The sequence below is a fragment of the Haliaeetus leucocephalus genome, unplaced genomic scaffold, assembly GCF_000737465.1.
Source record: "Haliaeetus leucocephalus isolate CR32 unplaced genomic scaffold, Haliaeetus_leucocephalus-4.0 Scaffold932, whole genome shotgun sequence".
In the NCBI taxonomy this organism is placed as follows: domain Eukaryota; kingdom Metazoa; phylum Chordata; class Aves; order Accipitriformes; family Accipitridae; genus Haliaeetus; species Haliaeetus leucocephalus.
The window spans coordinates 15243092-15264290 of NW_010973368.1; the positions used below are offsets into that span (position 1 = coordinate 15243092).

General features: G+C 39.8%; 1 protein-coding gene across 4 annotated transcripts in view; it reads right to left on the reverse strand.

Annotated features, from left to right (window-relative positions):
• Positions 1-5879: 5879 nt before the first annotated feature.
• BCL11B (B-cell CLL/lymphoma 11B (zinc finger protein)) overlaps positions 5880-21199 on the reverse strand; it is a 90790-nt gene continuing 75470 nt past the window's right edge. For all 4 annotated transcript variants that reach the window (XM_010583919.1, XM_010583917.1, XM_010583920.1 and 1 more), the window contains one exon: positions 5880-8394. In XM_010583919.1, coding sequence (XP_010582221.1) covers positions 6383-8394 — 2012 coding nt within the window. In that variant the 3' untranslated portion in view covers positions 5880-6382. The remainder of the gene's footprint in view (positions 8395-21199) is intronic.

Sequence of the window (21199 nt, forward strand, 5' to 3'; positions counted from 1 at the left end):
CCTTTACAGCTCACTGCAGAAGGCATTCAAAATGAACATGGCATTTTGGGAATTACAGCGTGAACTATTGCCCAATATAATTGTCAGCGTCGGGTTCTGATTTCATTTTCACTGGTTTTTCATGAGTGCAACTTTTCAAAGCCTGTAACTTTTATATCACTCTGAAGCCTTGATCCAGCAGAGCACTTACACACATACCTAAATTTAGATTGTAGATTCAGGGAGCCTGAGATCAGGAAGGGACCATCTGTAGGAGCTCTTCTGTAGCACAAACCACTTAGCTTCCCCTCCTGACTTCTGAGTTGAGCCAAATACTTTAAAGTCCAGGAGCAGTTCCTTTGAAATGAATTTCAATTACCCACCTGCTTTGAATCACAAGCCTGTTACATGGTTTGTTGGACCAGGGCCTCCAGGAAATCAGAATCTGGTCTCCGACACTCCAAATCTTTACTGAGCTTTCCAATAATGGTTTGAATAACAATTCTCTCATTTAAGATTTCCATGCATTTGCTAACAGGTTGGCTTGATAAAGAGTATCAGGACAGTGAACTGCCTGTAGCTGTCAGCTCTTATACTCAAACTGCAAATTGTGCAAAATTCTGCCTTTAACTGTGCATGCCTTCGTCCCTAGCTGAGGAGGAGGAGCAGCTGTTTAGCCGCAGTTACGTTTTGGTGCTTCTCACATGGTAATACGCAGTCTGTGGCCCAAATTCAGCTCCTGCTTAAATTGGTAAGCCTTCTCCCTATTTGCATTGGCGTGCAAGAAGCAAAACACGTTAACAAACTTAGGTGCATACAGCACATAGTTAAGTTTATGGGGATGGAAAGGAACACAAAAGCAAAGCACATCTCACCATCTTCAGAAAACTGTGCTAATTGCCCAAACATAACATGATTTCCTATGAGAAAGTTGACCGTTTCAAGCATTATTCTACCACTTTCTCTCAATACCCCTACTCAGGAAATACTTGACATTATATTTAAGTTCAAGAGATGTAAGCAGGACTTGAGCATCTGCTTAGCATCATGCAGGTGCTCACGTGTCCTCCCCAAACAAGAATTCTCTCCCGATCGACTCCCACGAGAATCGACAGAAAATACAGCACAAGCTCTATCATCTGTACTGAAGCTTCAACTTCTCACTCCCTTCTTTTTACCCTTTCCCACCCCTCAATTTCAAAAAAACAAGAAAGACAAGATTTGGAGATCAAGTCAAATGTCCAATTTATTTTTATAACTTGAAACTGGAACAAACGTTGTTTTGAACGAGCGTACAAATGAAATGGTAGACACATGCTGAACTCAACATTGTGACAATAAGGGAAAAAAAAGAGGCCAAAAATCTTGTACAGAGAATAAAAGGAACAATAAATATTTCACTAAGCCATATTGAAATGACCTCCAGCCATCTCAACATTTTATCCATAATAAAAAAAAAAGTGCTCTCGTTTTTTAAACAGAGCACAAATACCAAGCAATAATAAATAGTTCCAAACTTGTAGTAAAAGACAAAACCTCCAAGTAAACAACAAAAGCTCATACAATAAGTAATAGAAAAAGGTAATAAAAATATTTTGCCTTGCCGGTACAAATGCAAACAACTTAAATCAACGTTACTTTGCTTTGCAGTTCTAAAATACAAAGAGCACCATAAAAATGAGTTTGCCTGTGATAAACAAAACCTTGGACTGTCTTTTACATAGGACTGGGATGAAATGCTGATTTTTTGACCCTTTCCTTAAAAATCAGTATTTTTCTTTCTAAAACCAGGTTCTCGGACCTGTCCTGTTGCCAAGGGATTTGACTGGAGTTTTGCTCTGGACTTCAAAGGCAGCAGGACTAGACACAATAAAAGTAATAAATTCAACCTTAAAATAATAATAAAAAAAAATATTTAAATTGTGAAAAGAACTATGGCAGCATTCTAGCTATTTTATGTCTATGTTATATTGTGCTTATGGCCTAGTAAACTACAGTTCTTCTAAGCAAGAAGAAAAGGAGGGCCATTTCATTATCACTACAGTCTGCAGAAACACAACCCTTGTGCTTTTGGGTGACTTATTGTTAGTTTCAGTGATCTAAGTCACAAAATTAGACAACTGCTGGTGTTAGCTATCCTGGATAATTAAGAACAACAGGGAGACTGGAGCTCCTGAACAACTTACACTAAAATGAAAGGTGAATTTCTTTCTTAAATCAACAAATTGTGGACTGAAAATATGCCGTTAACTTCTGATCTTCATTACACTGATGCATGTCCAAGGGATTCTGCTGAGTTCTGTGACATGACTCTGGATTTATACTAACGCCAGAGATCTGAATTTTCACCAAAAAGTGAAAATGTGCCTTTAAGGGACCAAATTCCAGCCTCAGCTACACTGGAGTAATCCAGGACTAAGAGTGATGAATAATTCTTGATTTATATCAGTTTAATTGAGATCCAGAATTTGTCCAGAAGTCTTAAGGGTACGTTGTTCAAGCCAGGAAGACATATATCTATCTGTTAGGTAGCTGGACCAAATTCTCCCTGCTGTCACACCCATGCCTCTCCAATTGCTCCAGCAGTTCTACACCGATGAAAGCAGCAGAAGAATTTGGCATGGCAATGGTTTTTTTTGTTGTTGTTTTTGTTTTAAGTTTTACCGTCACTTCCTGCAAGAGCGGTGAGCATTTTCTCCTTCTCCCCTTCACTAGAGCTTCAGTGCCTCTTCTGCCACCTGTCTTCCCCTCGACCCAAAAGGGAGAGAGCGTGAGAGAGAGAGAGAGAAAGAAAAGCAAAGAAGAGAGAAATCAAAAGGCACAGGATTTCATCCCAGTCCCTCAAACATTCAGAAATTTATGGAATGTACAATTAGGAGTGAACAGCAGCAAAGCAGCTAAAAACATGGACTGGCAAGACCTGTACACGGAGTAGGTCCTGTTCTGACAGGGAAGAGGAGGGCTGTGCCTGGACCAATTTTACTTCAACCTGGTTACAGCTGTACCAACAGCAGACCATTTTTACCATTTTGTGTCGAAGTGGAAGCAACAGCTCTCACTTTTTGCTATAAAACGACTTTCTTCCAGAGGACGGTGGCAGGGTGTGGGGAGCAGTGAGGTGGGGGGTGGCCAGGACAGGGAAGATGTGTTGGACATCTTCGTGTTTAGAAGGGGCGGAAAAAATCTCCTCTCTCTCTCTCAAATCTGCGGGGAAGCTGTGGGATGTCACCCCAGACACCTTTTCGGGAACAGAATTTCATTTCACATGAATAGGCAATAACCATCCAGCCTGGTTCAACCATACCTGGTAAAACCTTGATGCAAGGGGTCCAGGCAACTTTGAAGTTATTTAGAGCCCTGTGGGAACAGCACTTTTTTGTAGGCCATTTCTGACAAAAAAAAAATATATACAACTAAAATTATCTGTGAACAACAACAACAAAAAAATTAAAAATAAAAAAGCACTTAATTATTTTGTTTTGTTTCTTTTACTCAAAGGTCGTCTAACAACCCCCTTTTTTCCTGTACAATAAGGACTTCACATACAAATTTTTTTTTATTTTTGCAATATTTTATCCTGCCAAATTAAAAAAATATATTATGGCAGCCTGTTTGTTTGTTTTTATTTTTATTTCCAAATTCACTAACAAAAAGGTACATTAAATCCCTTTAAAAGGACAAGCGTACAGTTAAAAAATTACAAGCTTCAGTAAAAATACAGCAAGTGCCTACATCATATGAATCAACCAATATCAATATCCATTCCAGAAGGGGAAGGGAAGGGGGGAAGGGGAGAAAAAAAGAGAAAAATAGGTACAGGTCAGAAACGTGATTTTTTTTTCTGCAAAGCAATAACAATATTAAGCACTTTTTTCTACATACTTTTTCTACATGGTGTAGCAATCACCTTTTAATCCCCAAATACAAGATTCTATACATTTTTTGAAATAAAAATTCAACACCCAAGGCAGAAAAAAATTTACTAAAACTCAAGACTTTACAGTTACAGTGACAAGAACAAATTTATAGACCCACCATTTAAATTTTACTGCAACATTTTCAAGGAAAAAAGAAAAGGGATTTTTTTTTTTTTCTTTCTGGTTTTGTAAAATGCCCAGGCATTCTCCATTATTACAAATACTGGTCCACTTTTACAGTAATCAAGAAATTTTAATATATATAATATATACTAAAACCCCGTCACCAAAAGAAAACAATATACACATGGCCATTATGGCATTTTTTTTAATAACCTATTAAGCAAACTTTGAAAAAAAAAAGATTGCTCAAACACACATACACACAATTTCTTTTTTACCCTTGTATGTATTCAATACTGTAAACGTATTTTAAGACAGAGTGCACTAAATTTAACTTTAAAAAAAAAATTAGCCGTTGTTCCTGAATTGTTTTTTCTCATTCAATGATAACAACTTGTAATTTGTGTCATTTGAGTTTTAATTCAGCAGTAAATCATTTCCATTCCATTTCCTAAGCAGCGTTGTCCTGAAAAAAAAAAAAGGCTGAGAATAATTCAGCTAATGGATGTCCGAAGTTGTGCTGGGTATACATCTTCATTTGATTGGGTCTTATGGCATTTTCATGTCCACTATCTTCAACCAGTAATTTTTTTTTTTAAGTAAATGTGGCTCTTTTTTTCTAAAGAATGTACTTTTCTTGTTTTACTTTTTTTTTTTAAAAGTCTTTTCATTTCACAAAAACGTTTTGCATTTGTCTCAAGAGACTCAAATAGGAAGATCAGTTTTCAAGGCACTCACGTCAAATTGAATGGCAGTAGAAAAACTGTCCAATAAATTATTTTTATTTATTTTTCTTTATAGTGCCAGTATTGTGAATGCCATGCTTAGCAACACTGACACTTAATCTCAGCTGTTCCCTTACAGTTTAACCCACCTTTGGGCCAAGTAGAAGAATATGATGTAATTTCTTGTTGAGAAGCCATTTTTCTCTTAACCACAAACAAAAGCTTTAAAGTGCGGGTCAACATAATTAAAATCTCTAACCATAATTCTCCACTGTTTGCTAATATTAGTCATAAAAGGCTTTAAAAAATTTGGAATTTGAAAGTAGAGCAGGTGCATTTTTCTTTTCTTTACTTTTTTCTGTCGTAATGCTTTTATCTGAATACAATCCCATTCTGTTCCTCATTAAGCCAAGGGGAAAACTCTTACCGACTTCAGTAGGAGCAGAATCTTGCCCAGACAGGTAAATAAACTAGAATTTGTTTTTCCCTTCCTTATAATAACATCATTGTACATCATATAAGATAGTTCTAATGTTTCTATTCATAAACCAAATGCCTATGCGTTGAGGCTTTTCATTGAGAAATTCACACTTTCCCATCCTCTAGTAATTATTTTGACTACAACAACTCTGGACTAAAGTAGATGTCCTGAACTCAAATTTATGATTTTGCAGTTTAAAAAGAAAAAAAGATGGCATTTGGCTCCTCCAAGGTTCGAAAAGAATATTACAATACTCAAGATGTACTTTCACTGTCTCTGGGAAGAGTGGCAGGAGGGGAAGAGGGTGGGAAAGACACCCCCAAAAGTGACAAAATGGCACCATTATGTTGCCATAGCTTTTAACAACAGGAAGGAACTATCTGATAGTAATGCACAATTAAGAACATTTCTGATTTTGGAATGTAGCTGCCTTCTACGCCTATGTCTTTTTTGTTGTCATAACTTTAGTGATGAAATCCACCTAAAAAAGGCCTCTATCGTCAGCAACATTGTCAGTGCTACATGTTTGATCCAATTGCAAAAGAAAGTGCTAATTTTAAAGATTGTTATCCGCCGTATAATTTTGTTTTCCCTAATCTTCAAGGTTACTTAAGAAGAGGAAAGGGAAGAAAAAAGAAAGAAAAAAAAAAAAAAAGGAAGATTTCTGTTCAAATGCTGGCTTCTTCACAAGAAATTACACACACTTAGCTTAAATTTCAACAAAGCAGCGGCCCAAAAATTATAATTTTAAAAGATATGTTTCTCCCCTACAATGCAAGTAATCTCAGGCTACGACTGGGTAAAATTAAACAGGGATACCCAACAAAATTTTAAAAGAAATTTAAACAGAAAGAATAAAAAAAAGTACCTGCACATGCCAAAAAATTACAAAAACCCAATAAATACAGAAATTATTGCACAGTTAAAAGGCTCCACAATTTTTACTGCCTTAATCAACCCTCGGGTTTAATAGAACTTTGTAGACACAGGTTATATTTAAGTGCCAAAGTCTGGCACCTACCATAGTTATGCTAAGTTATGTTTACGGAGGCAAGTTAGGTCATCTTTTCTCAGTTGGCAATAGTTAAACTGTACAAATAAAATGTTACCTAGACCCCTGAAATTTAACCTAGCGGGGGCGGGGGGGGTGGGGGGCCTTAGCTTCTTTCTGCCTGCTCAATTTTGACGTCATTTGTCAGCAAATGTTCTCCATGCCACTTTTTCATGTGTTTCTCCAGGGTGCTGTAAACACTGAAGGGCATCTGGCAAATGTCGCAGCGGTAGACCTCCTTCCCTATCTGGCCATGCGTTTTCATATGGCGCGTCAGCTTACTGCTCTGGGCACATGCATAGTTGCAGAGCTCGCATTTGTAAGGCCGCTCTCCAGTGTGGCTCCGACGGTGCACCGTCAAATTGCTGCAGTTCTTAAAGACCTTGCCACAGTACTCACATGTATCGCTCCTGCGCCCTTCCTTCGAACTGGGTCGCCCGGGGCCGGGGCCACTGATGTGGGGGGTGCTGCCTCCGCTCGCCGTGCCGCTGCGCCCTGAGAGCCCCCCGTCCAGCATGTCCCCTGGCGGGGTGGAGAAACGCAGGCTCCCGTTCTCCGACGAGTGCTCGGAAGAGGTCGCGAAGGGGGATTGTCGGGAGTCTGTGAATCCGAGGAACGGATCCTTCATGAAGTGCCGCGATGCTGCGTACCCTACCAGCCACTGGGAGTAAACGTTTTCGGAAGGTATTATCGTTGCTGGTGGCAAGTCCAAATCTTTCTCTACCTTTATTCTTTTAGAGGAATTGTTTAAACTGGGGCTCGTGATAGGCGTCGGCTTGCGGGGGAACAAGTTTGGGAAGGGTTCACCAGGGCCAAAGTTTCTTCCGTTGACCGTCCCTTCCTCAGTGCGGTCCAGCTCTCCCACCACTGAGTCCTCGTCGCCTGGATCTCTCTGACAGAGGTCTCGGGGACACAAGTCTCGCTGGTCAGAAGACCTTTTCATGAAGCTACTCCTCTTCTGTTTTTCAGCTAGCATGTCGTTATATTGCTGGATGGCACCTAGACTTACATTCTCGATGACTTTTCCCAGGACGAGGGATTTCTCATCCGGCAGCGACTTGGAGCCGTTTTCTCGGTTACGACTCAGCTCTGAGTCCATACTGAAGCTCGACTCTGGCCGGCTCTCATTTTCGAGCTCCTCTTCCTCCTCCTCCTCCTCTTCCTCTTCTTCATTGTCATGGCCCAGGGAAGGATCGCTCTCGTTCCTGAAATCTGCCTCACTGGATTTCAGTCCCTCTCCAGTGAGCTCGCTTGTGCCCGGCTCTGGGGAGCTAGTGGTGGATAGTCCATCGTCTGACCTGCCCGTCATGGAGCCAGCTTTATGCATATGCGTTTTCATGTGGCGTTTTAGCTTGCTGGCCTGGGAGCAAGCGTGGTCACAGAGCTGACACTTGTAGGGCTTTTCTCCTGTGTGACTGCGCCGGTGCACGATAAGGTTACTCTGGAACTTGAATGTTTTCCCACAAAATTCACAGGACTTGCTCTTGGCCTGAGGCTGGGGAGGCGTAGTGCTGCTGGGGGGCATGGGGGGCAGTGGTGGGGTGCTCAAAAAAGGTGATTTCGGACTCGGCTGGAAAGGATTCAACAGGCGATGCATAGGGTTGGTGCGACTGGGTGAGACTGGCGGAGGGGTGGAACTGTTTCCTGCCAGCTCTCGAAGCCTTCTGGAGAAATCCATCGCTGGGGACTCAATTGCCATGGGGTTTAAACGCATAACTCTGTCAAAGGCACTGGGATGCTGGGCAACTAACCCCATTTCTTCGGCACTAAGGCGATGTGGATCCAGATGATGACGAGGCGGTGGGCTGAACAGTGGAGGCGTGTTTGGGAGCCGACCCTCACCAAAGCCAGGGTGTTCGCGCAAGATGGGTCCTGTCATCCGCAAAAGATTGAAAGGGTTGTTGTCTCCAAGGAAATTCATCAGCGGGGACTGTGCAACAGTCTCCGGTCCCAGAGGAGGAGGGATGGTGATGCGTGGAGTAAGGGAACTGTTTGAAGGGCTTGTTTCCAGGTAGATGCGGAATCCATGTGTGTTCTGGGCATGCTGAAGCAAGAACCAAGCACTATTAAAAGGCTGCTTGCATGTTGTGCAAATATAGCTTGAAGGCTCATCTTTACCTATAAAAGAAAAACAGAAAGAACACTCAAAAAATAATACAGCGGAGAACATTTAAATACAGTTGGCATGCACTTTATTTTGCTAACACATTTCCTCCTTGGCATTTCTGAAAGAAGGACTTAATTGCAATGTATTGACTGATATAAATTGTTGAACAGCACATTTACTCACCACACTTATTCACTTAACATGTATGACAAATATCACACATACGCATTGGTGCTATATACGTTTATATCCTCTAACTTACAAATAAAACCTTCCTTTATGATGCATAAGGATCCAAATCCTTTCACGTGTTTATTCCACAAAAAGGAACTTGTTTCAAGGGATTTATGACTACAGACAAAAAACAAAGAAAATGCTGTGTGGTAGGTTTTACAAGGCACCTGCAAGAAGCTTCAGTGTCATGTTCACTCTTTCATTTTATATTTTTGTATACTTCATGCAGCAGTCCCCTGAGATCTTGCTGAATTTAATTTATACATGCTTCAGTCATGCCAGCACTTCCATTTTTAAAATACTACGTAGGTATTTAGCTGCACAAGTCCTATTCAAGTCAACAGGAGCTTGGAAAGCGTACCCTTGCATAAACCACTTTGACTTTCTTTTTGCCAAAACACCAAGAAGCCACTCAAATGAAACATCCGGTAATCAAAGCCGACAGCACAGTTGCAATTAACAGTAACAAACGTTGGGCCGTGCTTGAACTGGGTCCCAAGAATTTCTGAGCCTGAGCCTGCCCTCCAATGCAGAAATGCTCACCGGAGCCAAAAACATTGTTCTGTTTGCCTTTCTAGCCTCTTTGAACGACTGCATAAAGGTGGAAAGCATTCCTTTAACCTTGATTCAGCTTTACATAAAGGACAGGTGTGGACAAGTCTGCACTACAGTCATAATTTTGCTAGCTAGAAAATTCCAGTCCTGGGCACGATATAAACTTTGTGCTATCTTCAAAAAGCACTTCCCCCCCGCCCCCCCCCAGCCGCCCTTCTTTTTTCAGTGCCTCTGCAAGACTCTGATAAATTCATAAATATGTGTCAGCCTGAAAATCACAATCCAGGATTTGTTTTGTTGTTGGTTTTTTTTAAATGAGGGGGAGGTTTCCTGAAAAAACAACTACCCATTTTGGAAAATCTAAAATTAATTTCTTGCTTGTTTGTTTGTTTATGAAAGCACATATTTTGGCTAGCAGTGGCCCCACTGCACCTAAAGGCACTAAACTTCCTGAAAGTTCAAAGCCTGAGCCAAGCTTCCCGCCTGACCCGTATCCGCATAACGACTCAAAGGAGGCCCGATCCCAGCCCCTCCACAGGAGCTCAGGTCCAAAGCTCAACTACACAACCCCTTTCTAGACTGAGGAGACTGCAATTCATAAAAGCCTATTGCTTGAGCTTGAAAATGAAAATTTATAAGGCGAACAGAACCGTATTATTGAAACTACCGTTGTAAAGAGGAGGACTGACTCATAGCAGTCAAAAAAAAAAAAAAAGAAAAAAATTGAACTCGGGCACACCAGGCAAAGCAGGATTGCTGCTGACTGAATTCCCCTCTTCTGGCTGTTGCAGGAATGGCGGCTGCTAACAAAACCTACAAAACCTTAGACAAGGAGGCTAGAAGATTATGTGCCTACCTATCAGCCTGTCAGTCTATCTAATCTTATCACCCAATGAACATCCATAAAAGCGTAAAGGAAAAAGCATCTATCAGATTGAGACTTATTTACAAAGGTAGGTGATAAATGTGGTGCAGCTCCTCACGCTCCTATTGATTTAGTAGGGCTATTGCTGTGGATAGCATCTTCAGACCCCGATTTCAGAGAAGGCGGCTCTTCACAGCCAAGAAAAAAAATACACAACACAGCGGGCATTTCTGCCTGGCTGACATGGCCCCTGTGCCCCGGCCCTGCACGCTGCGTCGTATGGGACAGACTCGGTTGCTTTGATTAATCTCTAACAACCGCTATTAGAAAAAACACAAGTTTGGGAACTGTACTCGGCTTGGAAAAAGTGCCCGTAACTGCTATTGACAGTAATGAAAGCCACATACAATCACAGAAAGGAACTGATACATTATCCCTTAAAACTCTACTCAGCGCTGAGGCAGTTAGGGAATTTTATGTCAGCTCTGCAGCCAAAGCAACAGTAAATGCTCCCATTATTACTTCAAATATTTAAATTTCTGTTTCTTACAGAAATATGATGAAAATGTCTAGACCTTTAACTTTCTTGCACGGCAACATGTGTAGTATAAAAAGTGACAGAAATCACTGAAGCAGACTAAAGTATATAACATACTCTGTCAAAAGCTTTTTTTAACAATATGTTTTACCTCAGCTCACCCTAGAACAGATTTTAATAAAGCCCCTTCCGAAGTGTGATCTAATAGCAAATGAAGTGCAGCATCTTACAAGGTCATATATCTTCAAATTAAAGAGTGCTCTGCACCCTTCACCTTCATTTTATCCACTCTAATTAATCGATTTATTACCCACAGCTGTTCGATTCTTTCATTTTTAAAGTCACAGCATGCATTCTTCTTTGTTGTGGGGTTTTTTTCTTTAAAAAAATAAAGTGTGTGAGTGTGTGTGCGTGCATTCTCCTTGCTTAGCTCAAGAGCTGACAGGAGGAAGAAAACAGCTGTGTATTAGACAACGACGACGACAACAGCAACACGTTTACTTCAGCAAAGGCACATACGTAAGGAGAAAAATTCCTGAGCAGTCTGAGGATCAAGGCCAATCTAAAACTGAAATGGCTGATTAAAAAAATTACCCTCAAAATGGCAGCTGGCTGGATGCTTGCTACTACATGTTACATGGAACTGAGATGTTTTGTTTTGTTTTGTTCTCCAAAACTTCACCTCCGTGAAATTCAAGTGAGGAAAGTAAATCCCCCTCCTTTTTAGTTTTCTTTCATACAGAGCAAATTAGTGCTATTAGTGATCTAAGATTTACAAGCTAGCAGTCATAAAAGAGTCTTCTCTTCCTTTTTGTTTTGTTTAGCTTTTACACTCCTTAACACTCCTCTTCAGGAGACCCCAACACGGCGGCAAAATTGACTGCAGGCTACCTGGCTACCGATCTCTGACTGCTTCAGGAGTGTTCATGTGTGCATGCCTGTGTATATATATGTTTTAACTTTCACAACCCTGAAAGACTCTCCTCAGACTCCCTGTTTAAAAAAAATGAAAAAAATAAATTAAAATGTTCATTTCCATATTATCACTTCATGGTTATCTTGCCTAGAAGTAGCCCTGAGCAGTGTAGATGCTCACTTTTAGGAACAGAACAATGTCAAAAAGTCTTTGAAGATCCACTCCAAATATTTTTATATTCAAAAACTTGCTAAATATTTTAAACATGCCCAGAAACAGCCATGTATTGCTCAAGAATGATCCTTATATTTAATAATGCAGTGCACCTACACTATAAAACTCTTTGTTATAAGGCTACTTTTGATATATGGCTATCTTAATCCCTTGCCACCTGCACTGAAGTCTGTCTAAATACCCGCTTTATGACAACTAGCTGTATAGGCTTTGCCATATGCAGTCTTTATCACTTTAGCATGTGCTTGACTTTGAGCATGTGAGTAATCAACATCAGTGAAACTTAAGCATAGGCTGAAGTGCTCTGTTGGATAGTGATGAAATTATTCATGTGCTTAGAGTTAAGCACAAGCCAAGACTTTATTAATACTGTTAAATGAATTGCACATGGATTCAACCCTACAGTCTGTAACTAGGCATGATTTTCAGGGCTCAAGTATAATCTTTTATCTTTACATTAGTTGGTGGATAGGGTGTATGTACTGAGATGAGACATCCAGGCCACAAGCCCCGAGCAGTCAATAGTAGCTCCAAGGTTGCACTAAAGCCAAACAAATACTGCTGCTGAAGTTCAGACATGAGACAGGTTTGTAGGGCTGGATCCTACTGAGACACGGGTCTATAGGTTCAGAAACATTGATTTAAAGGCTAGGAAGGACTGTGAATTTAAAGAATGAGAGGACTGGGATAAACCTTAAGGGTTGCCCTTGTCCAATTCCTGACCCAAAGGATCGCCATATCTATGCATCTATTCATATCTACTCCATTTATCCCATGCAGATGCTCCATTTATCCCACTTCAAAGGCCACCTGGATGGACAGTCTACAACGTTCCCAAAGTCTACCTCATTCCTTCTCTCCTTTACCATCATGAAGGTTCCCCAAATGCCTAATCTAAATTTTTTCTTCCTGAAATTTAAGATGATAATATTTTTTCCTACATACATGTACATGAAAAACATAGGAAACAGTTTAGTCTGCACCTCACATACAGATATCATCCAGTCCAGCGATTTGCAGTTGAACCACTTCGTGTCTTTTAGCACCCCTTTCTCCCAACTTGATTTGGAAATGCCAAGTGAGAGAGAGTTCACTATGCATCGGAGTAGTCTGTGGCAATGGTTGACTACCTTCAGTATCAAAAAACCTGTCTTCTTTTTGATTCAAATTGCTGAGTTGAACTGCCAGCCGTTAGATCTTGTTATGTTTTTATCTGGTAGATTAAAAATCTCTCTAGTATCTTCTCTCTAAGCAGGTGATTATAAACTATGAACTTACTGAATACTCTTGCCTTTTCTGCATATTATGGCAAACGATGGTCTTTTCCAGAAATATTAAAACGTGTTCCCTCCATTATTGCATGGCAGATTATGTTCCACTCAAAATGTCAAAGCAATAATGAGCTTTTTTGTCTTTCATGAACAGTACAAAACAAAGGTAAATTCAGATCCTGCCTCCCAAATTCTGCCCTTACAGGGGGCAGTGAGAAAAGACAGTTCAGTTTTCCCAGCCCAGAACAAGAGTAGCCTGGGTCTGTGGACATTCATCCCACTGCACCAGGCAGCCTGAATCCCCTGACTTATCTGTCCTCTGCAGTCTCACTTGTATCATTTAGTGATACGCAGATCTTCCTTGCCCAGTTGGTACATTACTTTCTATACCCTGAATGCTGAGCGCCTTTGCCCTGGAGATAAATTTCCCTCAAAATATCCTCAGTTATTTTGGATACCATCAAACAATAATCAGTGTGAGATAAGAACTGTTGAGAATTCATTATTTTCTGCTGGGCTACAGTGACATCCAGTGCCTTACGAATCCTCCCCTCAGCATGCCTGAATAATGCCATTAGCTGTAACAGAGAACAAACTTCCCCACCCCACCCCCCTTTTTAATCACCCACCCATAACCCCTGCCAAGACTGCGGTGAGGACCTGCAGTCAGGTCCACATAACCACTGCCATTCTTTACCTCTAGCAATACTTTCCAGATAATGTTTCTGGTTCCCTTTGCAAAGTTACAACAGCAGCAATAAAAATGTTAAGGAATTTTAATGCTGCTTTACTGCACCTTTAGAAGTTCAGGAAAAGTAGAAACTTGCAAGCTTTAAAGAAAGGACACCTTTTATTGTAGCACTCAGGAACAGACATGTGTCAGGTTCCTACAGTCTTTCCACCAATGTTACTCTCTTCTCCACCACTCGATTTTTAATGAGCATTTAAATAATTACTCCTTGTTATTATGATGGTTACTCTAATAATACCAATAAAGGTAGCATGGATGCTCCATAAAAAACACACCTTTAATTGAATTATTATTAAATTAAAATGCCATAATTGAGAACACTAGTTTAACAAGTCTCCTTATAAGACCAGCTGACATTAAAGGGCATTAAATACTGAAAAGATTTAGTGTTTCATAGTGAAGAAAATACATGGTTATACGTGGTTTGACAGGTCACCTAGATAAGGGCCAAATACTTTCCAGGTGTCTGCAGTGTGCATCTGCAGTGTGAACTATATCGGTTCATACCCGATGCTTGACTGGGTATGCAAAAATATCTCTACTATAGGTATTTCTGCTGAAGAGGTTTTATAAGCCATACTGCCACTCTAAATTATCCAAGTTAGCAAGAAGATTGACTTACATATGTTTATGATTAAACAAACATATGCTGAGCACACCCAATATCGAGAGTTTTACCCTCCCTGCACTCCCTGGGGTGTTTGGCAGTGCTGCTACCTCCATTTCAGAGGGACTGACAGTCTCAAAAAAAAAAAAAGTCGGAAGTGTGAAGTAGGGTCCAAGGCTGGGTGAGGATCACCACTGCCAGTCCAATGCCAGTCACTAGTTTTAAACACCAAACGCAAAGGAACCATTTCTCTTTATACCTCTCTTCATTTTCATTTCGTTTAGATCGCAACACGAGCTGAAGATGTAAAACAAGCGCAACTCCTCTATCCATCCCCAGAGCTAACACAGTGCATCCATCTCTACGCTGCCTTGTCTAAAGAAAGGGCTCAAGAGAGTCTTGCAGCACATCCAGCTGAGGCTGATGGGGACTATCACCAACAATTCATAAAGTAAGCATCAACTAGCAACTAAAGTTGGTGTTTTGTGGCTTAGCAAGACGCCTGCAGTCTCACAACCTAAGCACCTCCAATTCTCCACTCAGATAAACAGCCACTCTCTCGTAAAGCTCAGCCGACCTGAAGGGCATCTCAGTCAAGAAGAGGAGATGGAGGTTTAGGTTCAAGAGCCCAAGCATGAGGGGCCACAGAGCCTGTCATCATCTGGAAATGGGGAATCTCAGGATGAGGTTGGTGAAGGGAAAGAATGTGACAGGGAAACAAAAATGAAATGTTTTTAAGAGGTGGATGGAAAAATAAGGGTGTCTGAAGAAAGGAGGAGAAGTAACCAAGAAGTGTTACTTCTCAGTAACAGAATCCTGTTTCCTCCCATACTAAGCCCTGTTCTCTTTTTCTGCCTTGCCTCTTGAATAGCCTGTCTCCTCCAGTGCCATCTTCAAACAGAAGAATCACGACTTCATGCAATATTCTTCTCCCACACGCTGCCTGCGTGTTTTACAGCTTTCTCCATCCTGTTTCTACCTTGACTAGTGAGACTGCAAGTTTTCTACAGAGATTATGCAAGAAGCTTTATGCCAAGGGAACCTACAAACCCCACAAGACCCTCTCATTCCAAGCACTGATTTTAATTAGCGATGCAAATATTCTCGAGAGCATTTTCTACCTGTTGGAAAAGATCTACAACAGCACTGGCTGACACCAATATTAAAATATATTAACATTACACTACTATTAGTAAGGTACTGTTAATTCTTTCTATGCTAAAGCCAACTACCAAACTCGGCATTTGGTGGACTAAATGCTGCCCCACTTTTGGGAGCCTATTTTATTTTCTGAAGCCATTTGTGCTTTTCAGCCGTGTTCCTTTTCTATTAGGCAGGACTGCGAATTGTCTGTTTATCATTCTTGTAATAATAAATACCTTTTTTGTGAAATGAACTATTTTATCATACAAGTGGAAAACCAAACAGATTAATTACCAATCACATAGTCAAAAAGTCAGACTGTCATGCTGTCTGTCTACAGCCAATCCTTTCAGAATTCCAAGAACAAAGAGCATGAATCCCTGAAGACTTGGAGATATCAACACGATACCTTAAAATCATACTCTTAGCCAAATGCTGATTTGAATTACCCTGCTATGGATTCAAAGCAGCTCTGATGGCCACCATTGCAGACTTCAAATTTTTCCAGATAAGCTATACCAGGTTATCACAAACTAGGATCTTAACTAGGCTTATATGAATATACCAAGTTGTGATTTTTTTTTCATTAAACTTTCCCCAGAAGCATTTTATATGTCCTCTCTAGCATTTATACTTACAAAAAAAAAGGAGACTGCAGGCAGACTACAGTCATGCATAACACAAACAGATGCTTCCTGCTTCTTAATGGACACAGGCGACCTTTGGCTGAAGATGCAGCTTGTGTTCAATAGTACCATTTTCTGTGAGACTTAATCATACCTCAGATCTGTACTGCCAGATTCACATAAATGAGCCAAATGCACAGCTCAGTTTAATTTCTAGTGCATTACAAAATGGCAATATTATATTTTTAGGTATAAAATGTCAATAGTCATTTTGGGCAACTTCCTTCTGGATGTCCAATTTCTCATTCCTTAAAAGAGCTTGTGGCTTACTGGAAGTTAATGTTCAGCCTACAGAAGTATAAGAAGTGCTTTTACTTAGTGCAGAGAAAGCAAGAAAAATGCATAGCAAAAATTGGAACTCACGACACAGGGATTTTGACCCAGGAGCACTATTAAAATGGAAGATAAAAAACATGTTTGTCATCTCTGAACACCTTCTTCTAATTGGTGTTAAATTCTAAAATACAAAGGCAATTTATAAAGCAGAGAAAGGGAGAAGTGTGAAAAGTAAGGAGCGAGCAGGAAAATCAATATTAAAAGATCAATAGTGAATGAGTTAACTTTTAAATTAGCCCTTTGTGATACAACAGTTTCAATTGACTCCACCTTTAGCATCTAAACAGCTTTGTGTCTTTTAGTTAGTTTCTCTGAACCTAAGACATCAGCTAGCAGACTGAAAGGATGCTTTACAAAGCTGCTGCATAAAATAGTGAAAACTATCAGTGAAAATGGGGAAAGCAATATGTGGGGGGAAATGTACCCATTCATGAGACAAAAAGACCATAGGACTACCCATGGCTGGTGGTTTAATATATAGGATCCCATTTACAGCATTAATGAAAAACCCTTGTACTGCTCAAGGACACTTTTAGGCCTTTTCTTTGCATAAGGTATTCAAATGCATTTGAAATAATGTCAGTCTTTTCTACAACATATGACATATGCCAGCAGCTTCCCTTTAAATCGGTTTCCTGTAAGTAGTTTTGTTTGAAAACTGGCAAGTGCTGGGATTTTTTTTTCCCACAGACTTTTCTAAGGTGCCATTTTCTCATCTTACAAGCAAGAATTCTCAGTAATCTGAATAGGAACTTAAAGGAGGATACATAAAGGAAATTGTCCATGTCATATAATGGAAAAATAAAGAGTAAATTAGGAAACAATAAAAAAAGCCAAAGGGTGAAAACAAATTTTCCTGTTTTTTTCCCCAGGAGTACTTCAGTCTGTTTTACTATAACTATTTTTTAAGGGTATTAGGTGCCTATTCATAGTTAGTAAATGAAATAGCATTTTTGTTTTAATTCATTGCTTCTTTAACAAATGCTAACTCCCATCTCTGCTTCTTTAAATCCACAAAATCTCCACGTTCAATCCTAAGAAGTATTATAAAGGCTGTAAATCTTGTTTTAATGGAATGTACATTTAGCTATGAGGAGATAATTGACGTTATGGAGGGCCTAGATGCTGAATTATATAGGTTATCTAATACAAAGGGGACTCATTACTGAAGCACTACAAACAAGTAGTAATATATGTATATTGTTCTGAGTGGCGTTATAGCAAAAGTGTTCGGGTCTGCAGGGATTTATAAAACACAAGAAAACAGCAGACATGCACTTGTAAATTTGTCTCATTTGTCTCTGAAGTTAAAGGTTATTCCCTTGATCTGAATTTGTAATAAAAACATGCTAGACTAAGGTTTGTAGAGAATGTTTGAATATGTAAATTGTGTATAATGATAGGCAATTATAGGGTAAAAACTGGACCTTATGAATGTTACAGAATTGCATGGAGCATCAAAGTATTTTCCTTCAGATGAAATATTTATTTTTTATGCATGTTATAAGCACTTTTTCAAAGGTATTCAGCAACCTATTTGAGTGGAGAGTTGACAAAAATCAAACCATTACAACCGACTAAGACTGTGGGCTTATGCACAGGAGAAGCCACAGCTTTTTACAGAATATGCATAATAAATCTCTTGAACTAATGGTTCCGGAGATGGATCCTCAAGGACAAGTTCCACTGATTTTCACTCCCTTAGATGAAAGCTGGTCAGATGTTCCTGGCTTTTTTTTAAGAAGATGTGGGGGTAGAAGTGTGGGGAGGGAAACTGGGGAGAATAACTAGGTAAGAACGTGAATTTTCTCGGACTGATTCAATGAAGCCCCATTTTCCCTTCAGTTCGTTGGCTGCTGTGCTCAGGGAATAACATAAAAAAATTTTTTAAAAAAAAAGGATGCTGCACTGAGATAGAAAGGAGTAAAGCCGGGAGATGATACTGTAGTTTATGCTACCGAAGATAAGGTTTTCTCCTTCTCTGAGCACGACAGTCTGTTCAGGTTAACCAACTGCAGTGTTAGAATAACTCCAGCCGACTTGTCACAGAGTACAAAAGTCATCAGCAACTGAATGTTCTTTTCTGCACCGCAATTAAGACGAATCAATACGACGTGCCACAAATGGTATTTTACTCTCAATAAGAACTAGGGCTGAGTTTATTCAGAATATTTTAGCGCTTCCCCAGGGGATTTTGGTCCGACGCAGATGGCAAATAAAGTACTCAGCCTAGGGCTAGAGCACATTATGCTAATTCTAATGTCAGATGTACTTTAATATACAGCTCTATTTAATCACCCCATTATTTCACATTTCCATATGAAAAACCTGCGGCACTTCTGCAGAGCTTTCACTCTGCGACAATGCCAGCTTCCTTCAACTAGCTCACTGCGAAAGAGAAAAGAAGACTGGTCATTCTCACCAGTCAAAATGTTACAGTTTCAAAGTTTCAGTATTCCTGAATTTAAAGTGGGTCTTCCAGCGCAATTAGCAAATCGGTCGGCTAGAATGCTGATATGTACAAAATGCTAAGGAGGTGTGACTGAAAAAAAAATAAAAAATAAAAGCCCTCCCTCTCTACCTCATCCATTCATGCACACATAGGCAGACACATATCTCAAATCCGCTTGCAGAACAGTAATAATAAAAATAATGAAAATATTTTCATAGTGCAATTCAACCAATATTCTCAACGCTTGTCACCAAAACACTGCTATTCCCGGCTGCACGGCTTCCGTTACTTAGAAGAACAGACATGGCTGGCACAGCTGCCAACCTACAGATGTCTCCAAATAAAACCTTCCTTGTGTATCAATAATTTTTGCCTGCAACAAACTACACCTCTAATTAGGTTTAGAAGCCACACACCTTCAGCATGGGCCACTATCCAAATTATCTGCAAATTTACCTTGATGCCTCATCTCTGGTGACCACAGAATTTGAACCTATGGACCTGAAGGTAAAATGACTCAAAACTGGATTTACATTGAAAGGAATGAAGGAAAAAACTTTGCTCTAGAGCTATTTTTGAAGCCATGTAGGCTCTTGATGTGCAGACAGGGAAAGCAGAAGCAGTCCTTGGAGCACCTCTTCAGCATCCAAGCTTTCCCTTCAGAGTAATTCTGTGAAGGACCCTTAATTCAGCATTTGTGTACAGTCACCAGTGAAATGAGTTTCATGGTCTCAACAAAATCTTCCCCCAGTTTGGCATAATTGGGGCTCCATGACAACTGGTACTGCACATCAGGGGGAGCCAGGTCAGGACCGGATTATATCGAGCTGCTATTAGTGGAATGTACGAAGCTTAAGTCAATCGTTGTTTTAATCATTGCATTAAACCTGCAATGTATTTCACAAAAAAAGATCTATTTAGAAAAAGACCTACTTTTTCCTCCTCCAACCACCCAATCTGCATCCTTTAAAAATTGTTCAGCAATGCATGCAGGAGCCAGCACCTGGGGCCAGATCTCACCTGGTTTCACTGTTATGCATGAACATTTAAAGATACAGAACTGCACTGCTGTGCCTTGACACGGCATATGCCACAACTTCCATGTCCTAATTTGAACACAGCGGATGATATCCCTCACATTCAAGGCAGAAATGCTTACATTTTCAAGCTCTCTTTTATTTTTATATATATACATATATATGTGCATGTGTGTATATACATGATTTGCTCTCTGTAAGACCGGCAATGAACACAGCACTATGCACAAAGGAGAAAGGGGGCTGAGTACAGGGCAGAGGTCCATCTTTCCCCAGCTATTCCAACTAGACCTTCAAAAACACAATCTTATTTTGGGAGATGCATATGCAACAGTTTCACTCTACTGGAAGTTTTGCCTAAATGGTAAATACGACACAAGTTAATTCAGTAAATTAGGGCAACTTTAAGATTTGTTTAAAGTAAAGACTATCTCACCCTGAAAATGAGTAGTTAAATTCAAAAAAAGAAGAGGAAATGAATGTTTAATATCCCAATACAAAGTCAATATGAATCTTTCCACTAGCTTCAATGGGCTCTGGATGAGGGTCTTCTTCCACATTGGGATTTGTTAGTCCCAAGACACTGTCTTCAATGTAGGGATAAATCTGGTTTGTGGTGGTGTAGTTAAAAGAAGAGAACTGAGTTCACAGCAGCTATAAGCCTAAAGAACTCAGCTGTAAATATTTTAGAGGAATAAATGGAGACATATCTAGTAAAGTATCTTTTGTATCTTTAGTTAAAAGAAAAACAGTTGAAATAGGAGAAATATATAAACTGAAATTAATCCTTGACAATTCTGTTGCTTTTTCTTATGCTGATATTATGTTGGGTTTTGGAAGTATAAAAGGATAATAATTCTCCGTAGATCTATCCTATTTCTTTAGCTCACTTTAGATAAACTGACTGCATTCTTAAACTCCATTATTAAGAATTCTTTGAAAACAATTGTAGCTGAGACTAGCAAAACAATTTTTTTTAATAACATATTTATTCTTGGCAATAAACAAATTTGTGGAATCCTATTCCATTTCCATCATTATGGAAATTTTTTGAATGCCAGAATGTCTGCAGACACATCTTACACTAAAGGGTTCCTACAGGACTCAAAGGTCCTGTAAAGGGAAATCCCAGACTGGGTGAACAAAGAAGCAAGACGAGCAAAAGCTTTAAAAGGCTAAATGGGGGGGGGG